Source organism: Pyxicephalus adspersus, chromosome 1 (genome assembly GCF_032062135.1).
Source record: "Pyxicephalus adspersus chromosome 1, UCB_Pads_2.0, whole genome shotgun sequence".
Taxonomy (NCBI): Eukaryota; Metazoa; Chordata; class Amphibia; order Anura; family Pyxicephalidae; genus Pyxicephalus; species Pyxicephalus adspersus.
Genome location: NC_092858.1, coordinates 124,208,564 through 124,227,401, shown reverse-complemented (window position 1 = coordinate 124,227,401; position 18,838 = coordinate 124,208,564). Strand labels below are relative to the sequence as shown.

At 36.0% G+C, this 18,838-nt stretch overlaps 1 protein-coding gene across 2 annotated transcripts in view; it reads left to right on the top strand.

The window, feature by feature from the left end:
• The window catches only part of TRIM33 (tripartite motif containing 33), a 53,689-nt gene that overhangs the window by 12,332 nt on the left and 22,519 nt on the right, over positions 1-18,838 (top strand). For both annotated transcript variants that reach the window (XM_072426133.1, XM_072426124.1), the window contains exons 2-5: positions 10,140-10,258; positions 11,871-12,018; positions 13,991-14,123; positions 18,297-18,413. In XM_072426133.1, the coding sequence (XP_072282234.1) occupies positions 10,140-10,258; positions 11,871-12,018; positions 13,991-14,123; positions 18,297-18,413 (517 nt within the window). The remainder of the gene's footprint in view (positions 1-10,139; positions 10,259-11,870; positions 12,019-13,990; positions 14,124-18,296; positions 18,414-18,838) is intronic.

Below are 18,838 nucleotides of genomic sequence, written 5' to 3'. Positions count from 1 at the left end.
CTGGTTGATAGGGGATTAAATATTTATTTCACTCATTGTAATGCACATTGAGCTCTGACTTTTGAGCACGGGGTTCTTGAGGGTTATTTTGTTGTTGTTCTGTCTCTCACAGCTACAATAAACCTACCATTACAATTATAGTCTGGTCATTTCAATACTTCTTTCCCACACTGTATGTATTTCTGGCCTAGCCAATTGAAAAAAAAAATGCAAATGGTAAGGAAAGTTTTATTATTGCAGAGGAGACATTGCATGTTCTATTTGCAATAGAGAACCTACTTGTGTGCTTGTATTTTTTTTTGGTAATGTTCTGCTTGAAGTGTTATTGGCCAAATCACCAAGTGAAAGTAAAGGAAGCTGTAAAATGTCGTACTTGCGTTCAGATACATTTAATTTTTTGTAAGATGAAGATAAAGATATATATGTATATGTTTCTGTTTATTCCTATTTGAACACTGAATAGAGTTACCATTTTGGTGCATTACAAATACTTGTACGTATTTTGTTAAAACAATATATGAACCAAATGTTTTTAAACAATTAATGTATTTTGAGATTTTGAACTTGTGTTCTGCGAGGTTTGGTGATTTTATGGATTTTTTAAATCCACAGGGATGTGACACTGTTGGTAATGTTGCACATTCCAAAGGCAATGCCCTAGGTAACATGACTGATAATGGGACCTAGCATGCAGCCAGTGGCTTAGCCCTAAGCTACCTGACCTTGGTGATCTGTGGATGACATTCATAAATGAAGAGCTATTGCTGTAGCAATGTGGTTCTGCTTCACTGCCTTTAAAAAAAAGTATTCTTATTTATTGAGCAAAGCAGACCACACTTAATATTCAAGCAGTGTTTCTAGGTCTTTTTGGAATTTAGTATTGTATAGCAAGTAAATACATCTTTAAAAGGCCTTTTGGTCCAATATTTTTTTTCCTATTTTAAACACTTTGGGCTCTATTTTTAAAATGAGGAGTCTGATGTTCCTTCAAACCTTTCCTCGTGAGAATCAATTACTGCCATTGAATGTCAGTTTCTTGTTTTTATAAATAGAGCCTTTTGTTTTATGTTTGTCAGTATTTCTGCACCTCTTTTTATAAATGTTTTACACAACATTTATTGAATCTTGATACATCTTTTCAAGTTGACTCTAATTAGAAAAATGTTTGAATCAATGGTGTTCATATAAATTTGTATGAAATGTCATGTAACATTTATAAAAAACTGCCAAATAAAGGATGCTATGGCATCCAAGTTTAAAATAGTTTAGCACCTAGGGCATTCAAGGTATGACTATCCTTTTATTTCAGCAATTAAAGTATTTGTTAGCCCCAAAAAATTGAATAAAACACACGTGCCATACATCACAACACATGTCCATGTACAGATATTTGTTCTTATTTTAAAGAAACTACAAATGCAAAAAGTGCTACTTGGTGCACCAGAAATCCGCTTGGCTCCTTATTTTGTTGCTGTGGCCTGATAACACAACATTTTTGTGTCCGCTCTTCCCAGTTGTCTTTTTACTGGACTACTAAACCTCTCCCATTGTCACAAAGATCCCATCTCCATGAGATTATAAGGCTGGTGAAACACTAAATGCCACTTTGCTGCCATTAAAAACAAAACAAAGAGACTCACAGTTAACATATCACTTTGGACTTTCATTTTTTTTTTTTAAATAGGAACACCTTATTGCCAGGCTTTTCTCCAACTTCCATCTGGCTTTACATGAGACACTAGACATATATTTTTTGATTATATTTATATATGTAAATAATAGATGCACCTAACCTTGATTGTACAAAACATAATCTCTGGGTTCTCTTCAGTCTGTACGCCTGGGTGAGGACAATTTCAGAAGCAAGACTGGTTATGGTTCACATTCATCTATGGATAATTTGTATGAAGAATACAGGTTGTCATAAATATATTCCTGACATATATTTAAATTTAAAAGAAAAAAAAACACCACCTCTAAAGTGCAACTTTAAACCCTTTAAAAAAATAAAATTGTGATCGGACAGGTTGTTAATTGCAGAGGAGACAGGCAATAAAATACCCTTACCTCCTGAACCCCATGTTTTTTAAACCCCCCCCCCCCCCCTCCAATTCTGTCACAGGTGCCACCCCTTCCTTCTCTTTCTGGTTTTGATCCTCTTGGCCGAACCAAGGTGACTAACTCTCACTCACGCACAGGAGTTGGTTCTGTCCTCTAACATCCTGGTAATGTTTTCTAAATTAAAGGCAGGGATTAGGCAGGAAAGTGTGATTTATTGCAGACAGGACATATCTCCTGTACCTTTCTGCGATAAAGACCTGTCATAGCAATTTTTTCCTTCTTGCAGAACTATATTTGCACTTTCGAAGCCACTAAAGTGGTAATTTTTTGATTGGTCAAATATAAGCCTATAATATTGCAGGTGCTGAGATACTGGCTCAGAGATAAAAATTATGCAAATCTTGGTGTATGATAAAGGAAAGTGCCAGAACAAATATGTATCTCCCATTTTTAAGAAAACCAGAATAATCTATTGCTTGTAGAAACGTTTTGATTTCTGTGATGGGTACTAATACTTGTGGTATATCTGAGGATATGTCTTTAAGGCTTACTGACTAGCTTCTGAATCATATATACATTTTTACTATTCTGCACTGGGTCACTTTATAGCATAAATCATTCTTTATAAAGCCTCAATAGTTCTTTAAATGGGTGTCTAGATAAAAGATCATATCTATTGTCTATGAATTCTAAAGCGTAAACTAATTAGATAGTGATGGATTTGTAATCACACTTTTTGACAGCATCTTTCATTTTTTGTATATTCATGGCACAGTGTGCTATGTAGTTGAAACACTGATGGATGATAGTTGGCGTTATGCCATTTTCCTTTTGATGTAATCTTTGATTATAATGACATTATTAAAGAATATCATACCTTTGAACTAAACTTCAAAGACCACCCTTTATCTTTTAGAGTTTGCACTAGTTTTGCCAATCTTATAATATAATCCCACTAAATTTCACAAGGTGAAATCCTTAGCATGTACTGAGTAAAGTGAATTATTTTTTTTTTTTTAGTCTTTGTAGTGTCATTGCAATAAAACATTAGGGGCTCATTCAGGCTTATGCATGGAGGTCTGAGCTGTTCTAGTAATGCAAGTTAACACCCAATACCTCAACAACTTGCTGAATGTTTTTAACTTGGCAAATGCACAACCAATGTCGTTGTTGTAATCTTTTATTGTTCAATGTGAGGTGGTGCATCAAACAAAAGTGCGGCTCAAAGTTTCGGTTCATTGTTTATTTAGGATGCTTTACCACCCTGCATTGTACAGAGGATCAACATTGAGTCTAAAATAAGGTATGTAGTAAAATATGCTATTTCATGCAGCTGCATGTGTTTGAATAGAAAATGCTGTGTTTAACTAGAATGTCCCACTAGCATTTTAAATCATTGTCAGCAATATGTAATTTATTTTGATGGGATGTGAGGACAGATGTTCTTCCAACCCTTGGAGTTTACTTTTTTTTTGTTTGGCTTTGTACAGAAAGCACAGGAATAAGGTCAACAGATTTAAGAAGAGAAAACTGTTAGGTACAAGTAAATGCTTGTTTAACCAAATGTAACATTTTAATTCCATGTCATGTTACAAATCATTTTACAGCTTCAAAGGTAGAATGAGAATATTTTACAGTGTGGAATGGTCATTAGGATTACCATTAGTTATTGTCATATATATCAGTGTTTATAGTTTGATAGAGAATGTGGTTGTGGATGGTTATTGCTTACTGCTTTATCATTTGATGTTAATAGCCTTGAATGATTGAAATATGGAAGCTGCCACTGCTGACCTAAGCCCCATACACACGTGCCATAATAGTCGTTGGAAAGGATCTTTCACGATCCTTTCCAACGACTAGCACTGCACCATGCATGAACGAGTGCTGTACATACATCCCCATTCTGCTCTGTCAAGAGGGGAGGGGGAAAATGACGGAGCGGCACCCTGCTGTGCACTCTTCCCTTTCCCTTGCATTAGGACAGTCAATCGGACGATGGAAGACTGGCACTGTACACATGCCAGATTCTTTTTATTATTGATGTGACAGGTGCTCCAAATGTATTTGGAGGCTGTAGAAGCTCTTAACGGTCCTGAAAAATAAAATAATTTTCCCCCATTGACTTTAATGGTGTTCGAATTTGATGTTCGACCACCCGAATAATTAGGAATGTGGGAGGAGGCAGCACACAAAAATTCATGTTTCCAGTTGTTTGTGCCTTAGAAATCTAGTAACCCTATAATCGTGGCCGCTTCCTACTTCTCCCCTATCCTTTGTTCCTACTTGGAGTCTGCTTCTTACTGCTCAGTGTTGTAAAGTGTAAATATTGTAGTATAAAAAATGTAAAGTTAGTTCACATTGTTTTTTTGTTTTTTTTTTAATAGTTTGGCATCAACAACCTGAAAGCATGGGTCCATCCTGCATTGCATTAGTGGTTTAAGTGGGTGGTGTCATGATGTGGATGATATTTTTTTTCTTAGCATACTTTGGGCTATTTAGTACCAATTAAGCATTGTTGCATTCCACAGGCTCTCGCTATTGTTACTGATCATGTCCATCCATTTTATGACCACAGTGTACCCATCTTGCAATATTTCCAGCAGAATAACTCTCCATGTAACAAAACTTAAATTATCTCAAACTGTTTCTTTGAACGTGACAAAGCGTTTGCAGTACTTAAATGACCACTTTGTAGTGTAACAGATGATTTGCATCATGGATGTTCACTGGACACATTTGCAGGAACTGATTGTTGCTGTCATGCCAATATGGACTAAAATCCCTGAGGAATGTTTGCAGCATCTTTGAATTAATTCCTCAAAGAATTAGGTTAGTACTGAAGGCAAAATGGGGTGCAGCTTGGGTATACCTATTAAAAATGGCTGGTGAGAGCGAGCAATTGTGTGTATATTTTTATATGTCAATTGGTGATGGAAATTTGTGAATTTCTAAGAAATGTTTTTTTTTTTTTTCAAGTCGAGTAATTAAAATATGTTGTAAATGGCATTTACTAACCACGGTTTATACTTGTAAATAACTGGAAAGCAACCATTTCTTTTTTTTAGCAGCAAATTACTATTGGTAAACTTCCTCAGCATGTGCTTAGTTAGGAAGGTAGTTGGCTAAATTGGAGAAACCGAGCAAACTTGAAGCCGATTATTGTGTTTAAAGAAAGCAAGTAAATGGTCTTTCTCTGCAATGCAAGTTACTGGCATTAGTTTTTGGCATTAAAAAAATGACGAAAACAGAGTCTTGTGAAAGTAAGGTGCAGTTCTTGAGAAGTATATCTTCAATGTCCTTAAAAGAATACCATAGAGATAAAATTATCTGTGTAGTGTACAAACAATGTAATATTTTAGGGTTATTCAGGTGCTTGTAAGGTGGAAGATTTACAAAGAAAAATGTACGATCTCCAACATGCAATTCCTTGTTGACAGTGCTTTGTGTGGAACCTATTTAGCAAAGAAACCAAAGTACTGCCTTTGCTGAACTGATTGGCACATTTGAATCTGAGTACTGACAGTAAGGCCCTACAAGTCAGCTACAACTCTTGGCAGAATTACATACGGTGTAGGTAGAAATCTCAGCTGAGTTTAAATGTCTGACAATGTATAGATAGTCAATGTAAAGCTTTCTTGTTGAATAAAACTTTTGGTTACTAAAAAAAAAAAAAAAACTATTTTAAAATATATGTTTTTAAGTAACTGTTGTGTTAGTATAATTCATCTCTAAGGGATTGGGTAAATATCCACAGTTGTGGGATATTTTTCTAACTTCTGGTCTCCCTTTAGTCTAATTTAAAACTTAGTTCGTGTTATCCATTTCCCACTGGAAGCACTTGTAATTTTAAATTGGCAGTCAAAATACTCTTCCTAACATTGTTTTAGAAGAAGTTTTCACTTTAATTCGAAGAACAGTTGATAAAGTGCAATTAAACTGCCAGAGAAAGAAAACCCCATGACGTTTCCCCCCATAATGTTCAAGAGTATTTGGATGTATTTTATTGGTAATTGTAGATGTGCAGCGATCGCATATTTTTACATTGTGTTAGTGTGGGTGTCTTGGCTATTGAGATTTGTCCGGGCTTGTATTAAAAACTGTTCTGTAGCTTGGTGCTGTCATTTTAGCCAAAAATAACCAAAGTGATAATGTTGCTGGGGCACTCTTTTGGTCCTCAGTGTAGGTGTTTGATGGGCAACATAAGCCAAACCTTATTTAAAAACCAATGTGTGTAGAACTTGTCCTTTTTAGCTTGTTTTTTCTTCATAAATCAAATTGCATTGTTGTAAAAGAGATCTGGTGTCTTCAAAACGTGTGAAGTTCAAAATGTATGTAAACCAAAAACAATTTTCCTATTTTAATATTTGTCTTGGCTATGTTTCAGTTCTAGGTAATTTGTCTTTTAATGTTATATTTCATTTTTGAAAAATGTAGGTATTGATATGGCATAATTGGTAGTCTTCAAAGTCCCACGTAGAAAATTGGCAATCACCTACTTTGCTAGTTATTCAATGTCCTGAGCCGGATTGTGCATAATAAGAAGCTGCAACACATTTTGTGATTGGATACTTGACTTAGGTCTTCATATATCACGTTTAAAATGACTATTGATCAATTGAGACAGATTAAAACATTTGGGATTGTCTTCTAAAATTCCTACTTTTGACAGTTGATCCTAAAGTGTGTAAATAAATTAGAACATTTTTTTTTTTTTATTTTACATTTCATGAAGCCATGCCATTATCCTAATTTTCATCAATAGAAACAGTTCTACAAATATAATGAATGATAAAAAATGTGAAACTTCTGGTAAAATTTGGAGATTTAACTTCATGAAACAGGAAGTGAAAACTCACAATTTGTACACATACAGAAAAAGATAACCTGTCAGGACATTCTCAATGCAGTGGCCTGAAGATGGAGGTACCTGTTGTCTTGTCAGGACATATGCAAATATCACAGATCACCTCAGTGTCTAAAGCTGCGTACACACTTCCAATTTTTGTCGTTGGAAAGGATCTTTGCAGGGCAGCACGGTGGCTCAGGGGTTAGCACTCTGGCCTTTGCAGCACTAGGTCCTAGGTTCAAATCCCAGCCAGGACATTATCTGCATGGAGTTTGCAGGTTCTCCCCATGTCTGCGTGGGTTTCCTCCGGGTACTCCGGTTTCCTCCCACATCCCAAAAACATGCAGTTAGGTTCATTGGCTTCCCCCTAAATTGACCTAGACTACATTAATGACATATGTAGGGACATTAGATTGTGAGCTCCTTTGAGGGACAGTTAGTGACACAACTATGGACTCTGTACAGCGCTGCGTAATATGATGGCGCTATATAAATACTGTATAATAATAATAATCTTTCACGATCCTTTCCAACGACAAGGGAGTGCACGATGCATGAACGGTGCTGTACATACAGCACCGTTCATGCTCTATGGAGAGGGGAGGGGGAGAGCGACGGAGCGGCACCCTGCTGCGCGCTCTCCCCTTCCCTTTCATTAGGATCGGCTGTCGTCCATCGTCCGTGGATCCGGCAGGTCGGTCGTCCGGACGATGGACGACACCGACTGTACACACGCCAGATTTTCGCCCGATAATTGGCCGATGCCGATTATCGGGCGATAAAAATCTGACGTGTGTACGTAGCTTAAGGTGGAAACGGTTGTGAGTTGAGTCAATCTTGTAAATAAGGTTTATACTTGCATCTTAGAATTGGAGGAGCCGCTCTGAGTGTTAGGGTAAACTGATTTTGTGTTGGATTGTTTTTTTTTTTTGTTTGTTTGTTTTTTGTACTGGTTTGCATTCAGTTTTATTTTGAGTTCAATCCTAGGAATAAATTGAATCTTTTCCCTTTTTATTGTTTGGTGATCCTAAGCAAAGATTGCCTGTGTTTTTTTCATTGTTTGTTGTTAATTGGTAACAGTATATTGTTTTTATTGTTTATGTTGTTAACAGTATATGTTGTCATTTAATTTGTCACATTTCCCATGGTAATGGATTTGTTTGGTTGGCATGGGTATATCACCATGTGTACAGAAATGTTTGTCACTGCCTATAGTGTTATTGGATATAGTATACTATTGTCAGGGGAGGAGCGTATAATGTTGTAGTCATGCCTGAATTGTTTGTCAAAAAAGGCTAGGTGTTCTTTGCCAAATAAATTGCAAAACAGGAGACTTCCCTATTTCAACTGGGAAACATATTTACCAAGGCTCCATGGAAAAGTAGAATTCTGCTAAATTTTCTTTTGTCTCTTGCAAAGCTTGTTACGGTATGACAGTCATATTCACATAAATATACCTATAAGAGGTAGAGAATATCTAAATAGCATATACGGTTAAAGATGCCTTATCTTTATTTCATAGCCATTTGTGTGTATGGTAACAGGCAAAAGTACATGGTAGATAAGTAAGATAAAGTATGCACCTAGGAAGTAGAAGAATCGTATTTCAAGGTATTAAGACGAACACAATCCGTGTAGCTCACCATCTTCGTTCTCTACTTTCTTTTCTGGACAATTTATGACCATCTTGATTGGCCGTGCCAGGATGACGCAACTCCTGCACAGTTGTGTGTGAGTTCCTTCATCCCAACGAGCACAAAGGATGCCAGGATTGCTGAGTGTCCCTGGCTACCAAAGCTGTTTCTGCACTTGTGCAGCTCAGCATTCATTTCAGAAACCCAGAGGAGGTATCAGGCAGATAAGACACATTATTGCAGAAGGAACTTCGCCTGTCTCTTTCTTCAACAACCCGCCTGATCATACAAACCTAAAAGTGGAACTTTAGTTCGATGCATGTTATAAAGAGATACCTAGATTGGAAAGATATGTACATATGATAGATGGTTATTTAGATAGGATGGGTAGATCGAGGCAGGGTCCTCTCCTCCTCTGTCACGGTTTGTATTAGTCTGTCATTTGCAACATCTATTTAATGTACAGCGCTGTGTAATATGTTGGCGCTATATAAATCCTGTTTAATAAAAATAAGTAAAAGTAAAGAACCCACATATGTGGATAAGATAAATATTTAAAGATACATACATTTTATAAATTATTTAGCTGTATAGCTGTTTAAATATGTAGCTGAAGGAATACATAGGCATGTAGGTAGTGTGGATTTATCAGGTGAATATATATTATATGGTATGTGGGCAAATACATAGAACTGGTAAATAGGTGCCCTCAATGACTTGGAATACTCAGACATACTTAATATATCATCTCAAACACATGGAAATACTTTAATTCCACATTTCTTTTAAGCACTGACCTCTTTGTTGGTAAAATTACTTTCAGAATTTGGAATTTGTTGGGCAGCTATTGGTGTTTAATAAATATATGGTGTTTTTTCATCAAAGCACTTTGTATTACTGTAGAGTGACTAGACAGGGCTACAAATACTGCTGCTACTGAAATAACTGAGGCAACACACAAATGTAAAAACTTGTTAGAGATTGAGGATGGAAAGATTTTATAAATTATATTATTGACCCAAATGCATTTTCAGTTAGGGAACTGGACACAGGCTGTAATGATATAATGCAGTGTTTTTTTTTGCCTTTTATACATTTGGGAACCGTTGAAATTACTTTCATATCCTAAGGAACCCCTCCTATCATTGCTATATCCACAACTCCAACAAACAACAAAAAGTACATTAGTGTCGCAGTCAGGAAGAATGCCTCTTAAACTGCTGGCCAATGCCAAGACATTGTTGGCCCAAAAAGGTGACCCAAAATATCATTGGTGTCACTTAAACTAACCTGTGAATGAAAAATTGCTGGAGGTACCCTGGTGGATAAACTTTGGTATAATAAGATATTTATATTTGTGTGACATTAATATTACAGTATTTATGGCCTTGCGGTGCCTCCTCATCTGACTTTACTGATGGGCATGCATTTTGGTGTTAACGCATTGCAATGGTGGGAATAGGCCCTAAATTATTGTCAAAGCTACATGTATTTTCCAGACAGCAGATGAATAGAAATGTGCATTCCATTTCTATGAAATTCTCTGATGTGCAGACCTTTTTCTAACTATATTTTTATTATTTTGTTTTTATTAGTTGGTGTAATTCGGTGCCCAGTTTGCAGACAAGAATGCAGACAAATAGATCTAGTGGATAATTACTTTGTGAAAGACACCTCTGATTCGCCAAGCAGCACTGATGAAAAGTCTGAGCAGGTAGGAAACTAAACCCTAATGTGCTTTGTCTATTGGTTAGTATGCATTAATGTTAGTTAAGAGCCCCTCAGCACAGGGTCACTTATATGCACAACAGACCTTTCTTGAACATCAGCTGATTCACTTTTGTCCCGACTGCTACATGTATTCGCAAACTCTTGAATGTGTAAATTCCTTTTCTCTTATCAATGCACTGTGGTTTCTTCATTGATCTACATCAATGATATAGTATAGGATGTATAAATTGGCAGAAGACTTTTATCTGATCTGCTAGCAAGAACGTTTCAGTTGGCTAAATGTGTTCTATCATGATTGAACATCCCTCCGCCATCTTAATTCTGCCTTTTCTTGTCTGTGCCCTCTGACACCCTGCCAGGCTAAAATAATAAAAAAAAGTTGAGAATATTAATACTTTGAAAGTAAATCAGCAAATGCAAGTGTAATGTATCTACTGCTACTAAGTATGTATTATTTAATGTGATCTCTTGTTTTTCTTCTAAGCATAGAATTGTTCATTTTTTTATCATTTGTAGCCTCCATTTATACAACTGTAAAATCACGGCTAGCTTTTTTTCTGTTTGTTGCATGCTTGTGCTTTTTATAAAATGCAAACATTGTTGACAGGTTACTTTATTTTACATTATCAACTGCTTTATTTATAAATACCTTTTTGTTTTTTGTTTTTTTACCTGTATAGGATAAGTAAACACATGTGCAGTCTATGTGGTAGCAGCATAAATTTATTTCAGGACGAGTTTCTGGAAGTACAAATAAAAATACAAATTTAGCTCTTGATAAGATTCCAGTGTCTTTATGACTCTATTCAATAATCTGTTAAAAAAAAAAAAAAAAAAAAAAAAGTTGTGCTTTCCTACTTATCTTATGTAAAGCACAAAACATCTATCTACCTATGGTTGCATAGAAAGGAGGAGTAGTGTGGTTGAAGAACTTCACCAATACACAACCAGTTAGTGGCAGAAAAAGTGAAAGTAGTTGCTGGAAATGTCTTTTTCTGGTGCAAAATGGCATCACTTACCTCTACATAGGCACTGCTTTCATCTGTGCAGAAAAGAAATAACGGATGTGGTTTCTACAAGTTGGTGACATTTTTATACTGCCAGAAAAAGATTTGTAGGCACACATGCACTATTTTTCCCTAGCTATTTTACAAGGATTACACAAACAGAAATAACTGCTCTATTTTCTTCACTGTTCTAATGAACTGTGTTTTTGGTGCTGCAGGATCCCCTCTGATGGCACAGTTTTGTATTTTTTTTTTCTCAAAAGGTAAAGTTAATCTTGGTAGTTAATCTGTATTTCACCTACCAAGGTTGACATTTATTCAGATTGATTACAAGATTAGAGATTGTCTAATGTGCAATTTGACAAATTAAGGATATTAAGGGAATATTGTCCTTGCTGCTCTAATTTTTTTTAATCAAAATGTTTAAGTATGTTAGCATGAATAGAAGTCCTACAGTATGAGTGCTTGTGTGCAGGTTAAAACTTTTAAGTTGACTTTTCGGTGAGTCTACAATATTATTTCTTTTCCATTTTACTCCTATGCTTGCACTCCAATTCTACATTTACCCAAATTCATTTTTCTTTCTAGGTTTGTACAAGTTGTGAAGATAATGCTAGTGCTGTTGGCTTTTGTGTGGAATGTGGGGAATGGCTTTGTAAGACCTGTATAGAAGCACATCAAAGAGTTAAATTTACCAAGGACCACATGATAACAAAGAAGGAAGATGTGTCTTCAGGTAACAGATTTGAAATATTTAACATTGTTGCAGTCTTATTAAAACATGAGTAATCTACCTATACAAGAACACTAGAAAGTTTTTGTAGATTCCCTTTTTCCAACAAAAGTTTGGGGATTTACAAATTGTGAAAAGTCAGTCAAGAAATGTTGTTTGAGTAATAAAACTAAATCATCATTTAACATATCAAATGATAAACATAAAAAATGTTTTGTTGGTTCTATATATACCATTAGAAAGTTTTTTTATATACTTACTTTGTCTGAATCACCTGTGGTTCTGAAGGCAAGTGCAAGCATTGCTTGGTGCATTTTGGGAACTTTAGTGGACCAACTTGGTTTACTTAACCACCTGAGCGTTACACTGATTTCTAGATTTCTGTTCCAAAAGCGTCACAGGTTTTCATGAAATTTTTTTTTTTAAATTGTAGACCTGTAACTTACAGAAATATGTCCGAATAGGGTTCTAGTAGATATCATGAATATAAAAAATGTTTGAAACACACAATCATGTAAAAAAAAAAAATTTTAATAAAATTAAAGGAAAAACACAAAAATCAGCTTAAACAAGAATACATAAATAAATGAAAAATACTGAAAATGCGATAATTCGGTATACTGTATAGTAATATATTTTTCTAAAACACCTCCCTAGTGTCTGTCACATACCTATAGACAAAACCACATAAATATATTTTCTATTATTTTGTATTGGATTGGATACAGGACTTTGTATTAAATCCAATACAAAAAATTTGAATTTTCCGCTACGACCCTCATCGACGGGCGCACGCACGCGCATCATCAGGAATCGCCGAGGGACGCGTACGCAAATGCCGGGTATTCTAATTCTTTCCAAACTTCCATGCAAGAAGTGTTACATTTTTTGCATGGAAATTTATTTTGGATTGTAGGCTCTAATTCACCGAATTACCGCATAACTCACCAAAATATGTCCAAAATTTTATAAATTTAATAATTAAATTTTTTTTTTATAAAACATAAAAAAAAAAAACTTTAAAAAAAACTTAAAAAAAGTTAAAAAAAAAAAAGTGTAAAATGTAATGTACAGTAGCTTATATAATATATATATAATACAATTATATATATATTATATAAGGATTTCTTTGTATTGAACTCAATACAGCTTTTTTGTATTGAGTTCAATACAAAGGAACTCAATGCAAAATTTTGAATTTGCCGCCCCGCCTCCCTCCCGCGCCGACGCACGCAGCGACGTCACCGGGAAACCCCGGTGATCGTCTCTGCACTCGCCAGCTGAACACAGAAGACACAAGACGTGTCCGGAGGAGCGGAGGGAGAAGGTGAGTATTTTTTTTTGGCCAGCGATCGACGCTGGACAGTGACAGGCACAGGGATAGGGACAGGGACAGGGAGAGGAGGGAGAGGAAGCCGGCTGGCTTAGAAAAGAAAGCCAGCTGGCTTTCTCCTCTAAGCCGGCCGGCTTTTTCTTTTAAGGAGAGGGACACCCGACGCTGGAGGACGACGCTGGAACATGGACCCGACGCTGGAACACGGAACCGACGCTGGATTAGCACAGCGGGACCAGGTAAGTGGGGATTTTAGTGTAGGCGAAAAAATACGGGCTTAACCAAAAGAGCAAAAATATTTAGTGCGAGAAATTACGGGCTTAGCGGTTAGGGGGTTAATAGCTGTGTTTTTGTTTACATATTTGCTAGTTTACCCACTAGAAGTTTTTTAGGCCACATTTACTCTACATGGCTGCATGGGAAGAAATCTCCAGATTTATGCCTGGGCAATACTATGTCAGTCTGGAACGATAAGACCATGTCATGACTATGAACTTTGTACAGCGCTGCGTAATATGATTGCGCTATATAAATACTGTGTAATTATAGTGACACCCAAGTGACTTGGTGCTTTGCATATTCTGCTTGTGATGTAATCTGCAATATTACAACTTTTCAGTATACTTTTTGTATTTTTTTCAGAATCTGTTGGCGCATCGGGCCAGCGTCCAGTATTCTGTCCTGTTCATAAACAGGAACAGCTCAAACTGTTTTGCGAAACGTGTGATAGATTGACATGTCGAGACTGTCAGCTGCTGGAGCATAAGGAGCACAGGTAAACAATTTGTTACAATAAAGTAATCCATTAATTGGTTCTTTAATTAGGGAAGGAGACCTAATCATGTGTACTGCAACATTCTGTTGTTACTTCACACTAGTACACTACTAAAAATTGTGCTAGCCTTTTAAATAATATCCTTGTATTTCGTAATGGTTTGCCTTGACTTTTGTAAGAAAAGTTGGCATCTCTTGGAACTGTTGATTCTTACAAGAGACGCTCCTAAACAAATAATGGTATTGATGTTGCAGTTGGTGCCTCACATATTGTTTGTAGTCTTTGCTACAGCTGAATAAAGTCAAAGTTGTATATTAGAGGAATTCAGTAATACATTTTTGTTATTTGCACAGTGTTCAGGGTTTGCAAACAATTTGACTGTTTTGACCACGTCTTTTCACAACTTTTGATAATCAGCAGTGTATAGGATAGTGGTTGTCAACCAGGGTTCCAGAAGTTGCTAGAGGTTCCTTAAGAAATAAGCAGTTTAAGTAGATCTAAATTGAGAAAACAAAACACCAGCAGAAGGTAGTACTGTTGAACTAAAGAGACAATGCAAATAACAAACTCCCTGGATTTTGGTGACTTTTTGTTTGTGCCCTAATCTACATGGCTCATACGTAATGTAGCTTTGAGCTTGGCTCTGTGTGCTATGTTCCTGTAATCAGAGCCAGCTGCTGGGGATAACGTAATTCCTGCGCACATGCAAGAGTTACATCATCAAATGACAGAAGAAGATCACCATCTTTGTGGGAGTCCGCTATGTAGCTGGCAATGGAGATGGTGCAGTCCACGACTTGTCATCACAGCAGGGTGACTGCACAGGGTATGTGCCATATTTGTCAAGTATTCTGTGTATACATATTGATTCTGGCAGAAGCTCTCCCCCCACCAACAAGTTTAATTCCACTTCAACTGATTCCAATGATTTGTTCAGCTATCTTTGTGTGGAATTTTTCCCACTGACCAGCAATGTAGGAGGCATTCTTCCTACTAACCATCACTCTAATGTACTGTGAGCTGTGGGTATAGTAAATATAGAAGGGGTTCCTGAAGAGGTTGAAAGTTACTGGTAAGACACTGGTAAAAAATTATTCCCTTGCCTTTCACAGCACCATCAAGAATAAATCCCTTGCCCCTGGCCTATTTTGAGGAGAGATGTAATAAGCCATCATTGGCTTTTTTTTTTTTTTTCCTGGAAAAAATTAACTGTTCAGCTCCACCTCTTATCTATATCTACATCTGTGATCATTATATAATATATAGAGGTCTTGCATGTTAGCAAAGAAAACTTACCTGTGATAACCAGGACAAACCTTGCTTCATTTGTGTCATCCTAATACCTGTGATTCCCCTGCAACGTTTGACATAAAGATGTCATGTATTAATAGTTGGGTGACTGGTCCAACCTGAGTTTCTTTCGCAGAATGTCCGTTTCATAGAACATACATCAAATGGTAAAAAAAAGTCTTCTATAAATTAGTTCATCTAGGAACAAATCTAAAGTATGCACTTGATATACAGGGTGTTTGATTTATTTTATTTAGCTGGATCCTGTCTTTCTTGGCTATTAAAATTTACCCTGCTTCCATGAGAATATTAATGTTTATTAGACATTAATTAACCTTTACACATTCCAGATTCTTAGGCCCAAATAACTCCCACTAACACTCGAATTGGGTAATATGGTCGCTCATTATGGCGTTTCTGAGATCGTCATATGGGTTCGTTTACAAACAAACCAGCCAGTTACCACTAGCTACTAATTCACTATACCAACCTATTACTAATTACAAATTCACAATACTTTGTGTTAGAAATATTGCACTCGTGCCTGTGAAATTGTGGATAACATTAATTTCCAATCTTCCCATTAAATAAAATATTGTCTTCTTTTAAAATGTCTTTGTCTGAAAATTGTTTCTTTAGCAGACTAGGGTCATAAATTTTCCCCTTATCAAGTATTTCTTTATCTGACAACCAGGGTCCTTCCAGACCCTCTAGTCACAACACCTGCTATGACTGTCTGGTCTATGTGTCTGCAAGACTCAAAGGATTCAGATAAGGCTAGACAGAGTGTCTCAGATTAAACTTTGAGTTGTGTTTTAAAACCCATTTAATAATCTCTAAATTTCTAATATACCATTCTGTATAAAGTAGTAGTTGACTGATTTGTATTTGGATCATTACAGTGAGCATTTTGAGACCCAAGAACTAGTCTCCTAGGCCTTTAGGAAAGTCTGAAACCCATATTTAGCGTGTTCCAGTGAACCATAAGTCCCAGACATGCCCAGGTTGGACTCTGTGAACTCTTTATTTTGTGGTGAATAAAAATCTGGGGGTTGGTATTTCATAAAGCCTGTACCTATGGAATTATTAATAATGGTTATAAAAAGGGCCTCTTGGGAGTGTCTACAAGCATCCTGATCTATGTGGACACAGTCCTCACCCTGCTATTATTGGATGGTCCTATTCGTCCCACCTCTGTTGTTGGCATAGAAAAAGCCTGTAAGACCAGCAGAGGGAGCTCTCACTGATACCATCTTGTTGCTAAGGACAACGGCATTGACACATTGAGCACTGCACGGAGCCCAGTGAATAAATAAAATGTTGTAGCAGCCCAAAGGACTAAACATGTGTACATGTGTTTACTGTGAATCGGGCAGGATTTTAATGCTTCAAAAATATTAGAACATAACCTTTTTGATTCAAACGGTTGTAATTCTTTGTTGTAATGTTGATGATTAGTGTACCCTCCCCCACTAGATTTTATGAATTTGCTGAAGCCAAGTGCCTTTGAAGTATTACTGTAGTTTTTTGTATACTCTGCTTTCTACAGTCCAATAAGTAATTTTGTTGATGTACTTCACATCTTTTCATATCCATCTTCTGTTTTTTTTTTTTTTTCCATTACTATTTCTAGTAATCAGCCATGGACTGTTCTTTAAGCAGCGTTTTATCTGTTGATATATTGATATTAGTTATGCAGATGTGGTTTTGACTAATGGCTCCAATTGTCGCCCTGAAGATGATGTATGGTGTTGCACTGCCTATAGCTGCAGTAATCTTTCAGCGGTGGCAGGGCAATTGCTGCATTGTATAAAGGTCTGAATAGAGCCGAAGCAAGGTTGAACAGTACAACATTAGCGATCGCAATTTAAAATTAGTTTTGATAAATATAATGTTGGCTTTAAAAGAAAAAGAAAATTAATCTATACAGTTTTTATTTTTTGTGATGAATGCAATATATATTTATTTACAATATGTATACTGAGTGTAATTTATATATTTTATATAACAATAATTTCTTTATGTAAATTATACATATGGCTTACTACACAATAATAATAAAGGCAACCTGCTTTTTAAATGACAAATGTGAATATTATTCCTGTTGTATATTGTGACCTGCGCATTTCTGCCTTTCCACTTTTTCCACATGTGCATGACCTATGTATTTACTTTATCCCTGCTCTTCTTGATAACAAGTTGTGGCATTGATGATTGGAATCGCAAGAAAAGCTGAGCAGAAATGCAAGACGTTTGATGCATGTAACAGTTCTTGTATGTCTTTACAGATCTGTATTTAAATGCTTGTCTGGAATTTCAACCAGATTTGTTTTTATGCCTTTATTAGTCTAACCTGTTGACTTGAACTAAAATTATTTAATAACAAGATGCAGAATAAAAAAAATACATTGTTGTAATACATGCACACTTTACTATACTTTTAATTAAAATAAATCCTGTTGGTCATTGCGAAATCCTGTTGTGGTATGGCCTTTGCCACACCTAAGTCTTAAGCGGTGTTTTAGCATCCCATAACCTATTTTCTACTTTTGGACTACATGACGTGTCCCTGCTCTCTCTCCATGTCAAAGAGGGATTCTGTAGTCCCAGCAGGGCCAATAATGCAGCTTGGACTTGCAGTGCAGCAGCAGCAGAAGTGCCTAAATGTTACAAGTATTTAACTTGCTGGATTTCTGACAGCATCAGTGGGTATATTTCTCATTGTACCTTCTTCCACTTAAGTTAACTTTAAAGACAATGGTACATCTTGATAGTAACTGCATTTGTCCTTTAATTAAAAAGAACACATATGATATGTTTAAATTTATTTAAACAAAAAAGAAAAAAAATTTCAATTCAACCTCCATGTTTTTCATTTACTAGGTACCAGTTTTTGGAGGAGGCATTTCAGAACCAGAAGGGTGCTATAGAAAACCTCTTGGCAAAGTTACTAGAGAAGAAAAATTATGTGCACTTTGCTGCTACTCAGGTTCAGAACAGGTAGATATATGTTTATTGCATTCCTCGGATCTTGATTGCTTTCATACACATGTAACAGTTTACATGCGCATAGGGTGGATTTCCACATGCAGCCTCATTTTATTAAATCCATCTTTATGACACAAGGTGCTGGTCGGTTTTAAAGTCTTTTAGTTATGTTGAAGTCTTACTAAAATCACCATATAAAAAGCACCTACTGTGTTCAGCTAGATCCACACATATGCATTTATTTTTTTCTAATGAGTTTTTAAATTTAATTAGTAAGAGTTTATCAAAATACATGTCAACATTTGTGTTGATTGTGTGAATACAATGTGCATTGCAAAACACATTGTTTAATATCCGTATACATTTGATGCGCATCATATATATGTATATGTGTGTATGTATGGGGAGATATATATAATATATATATATATATATAT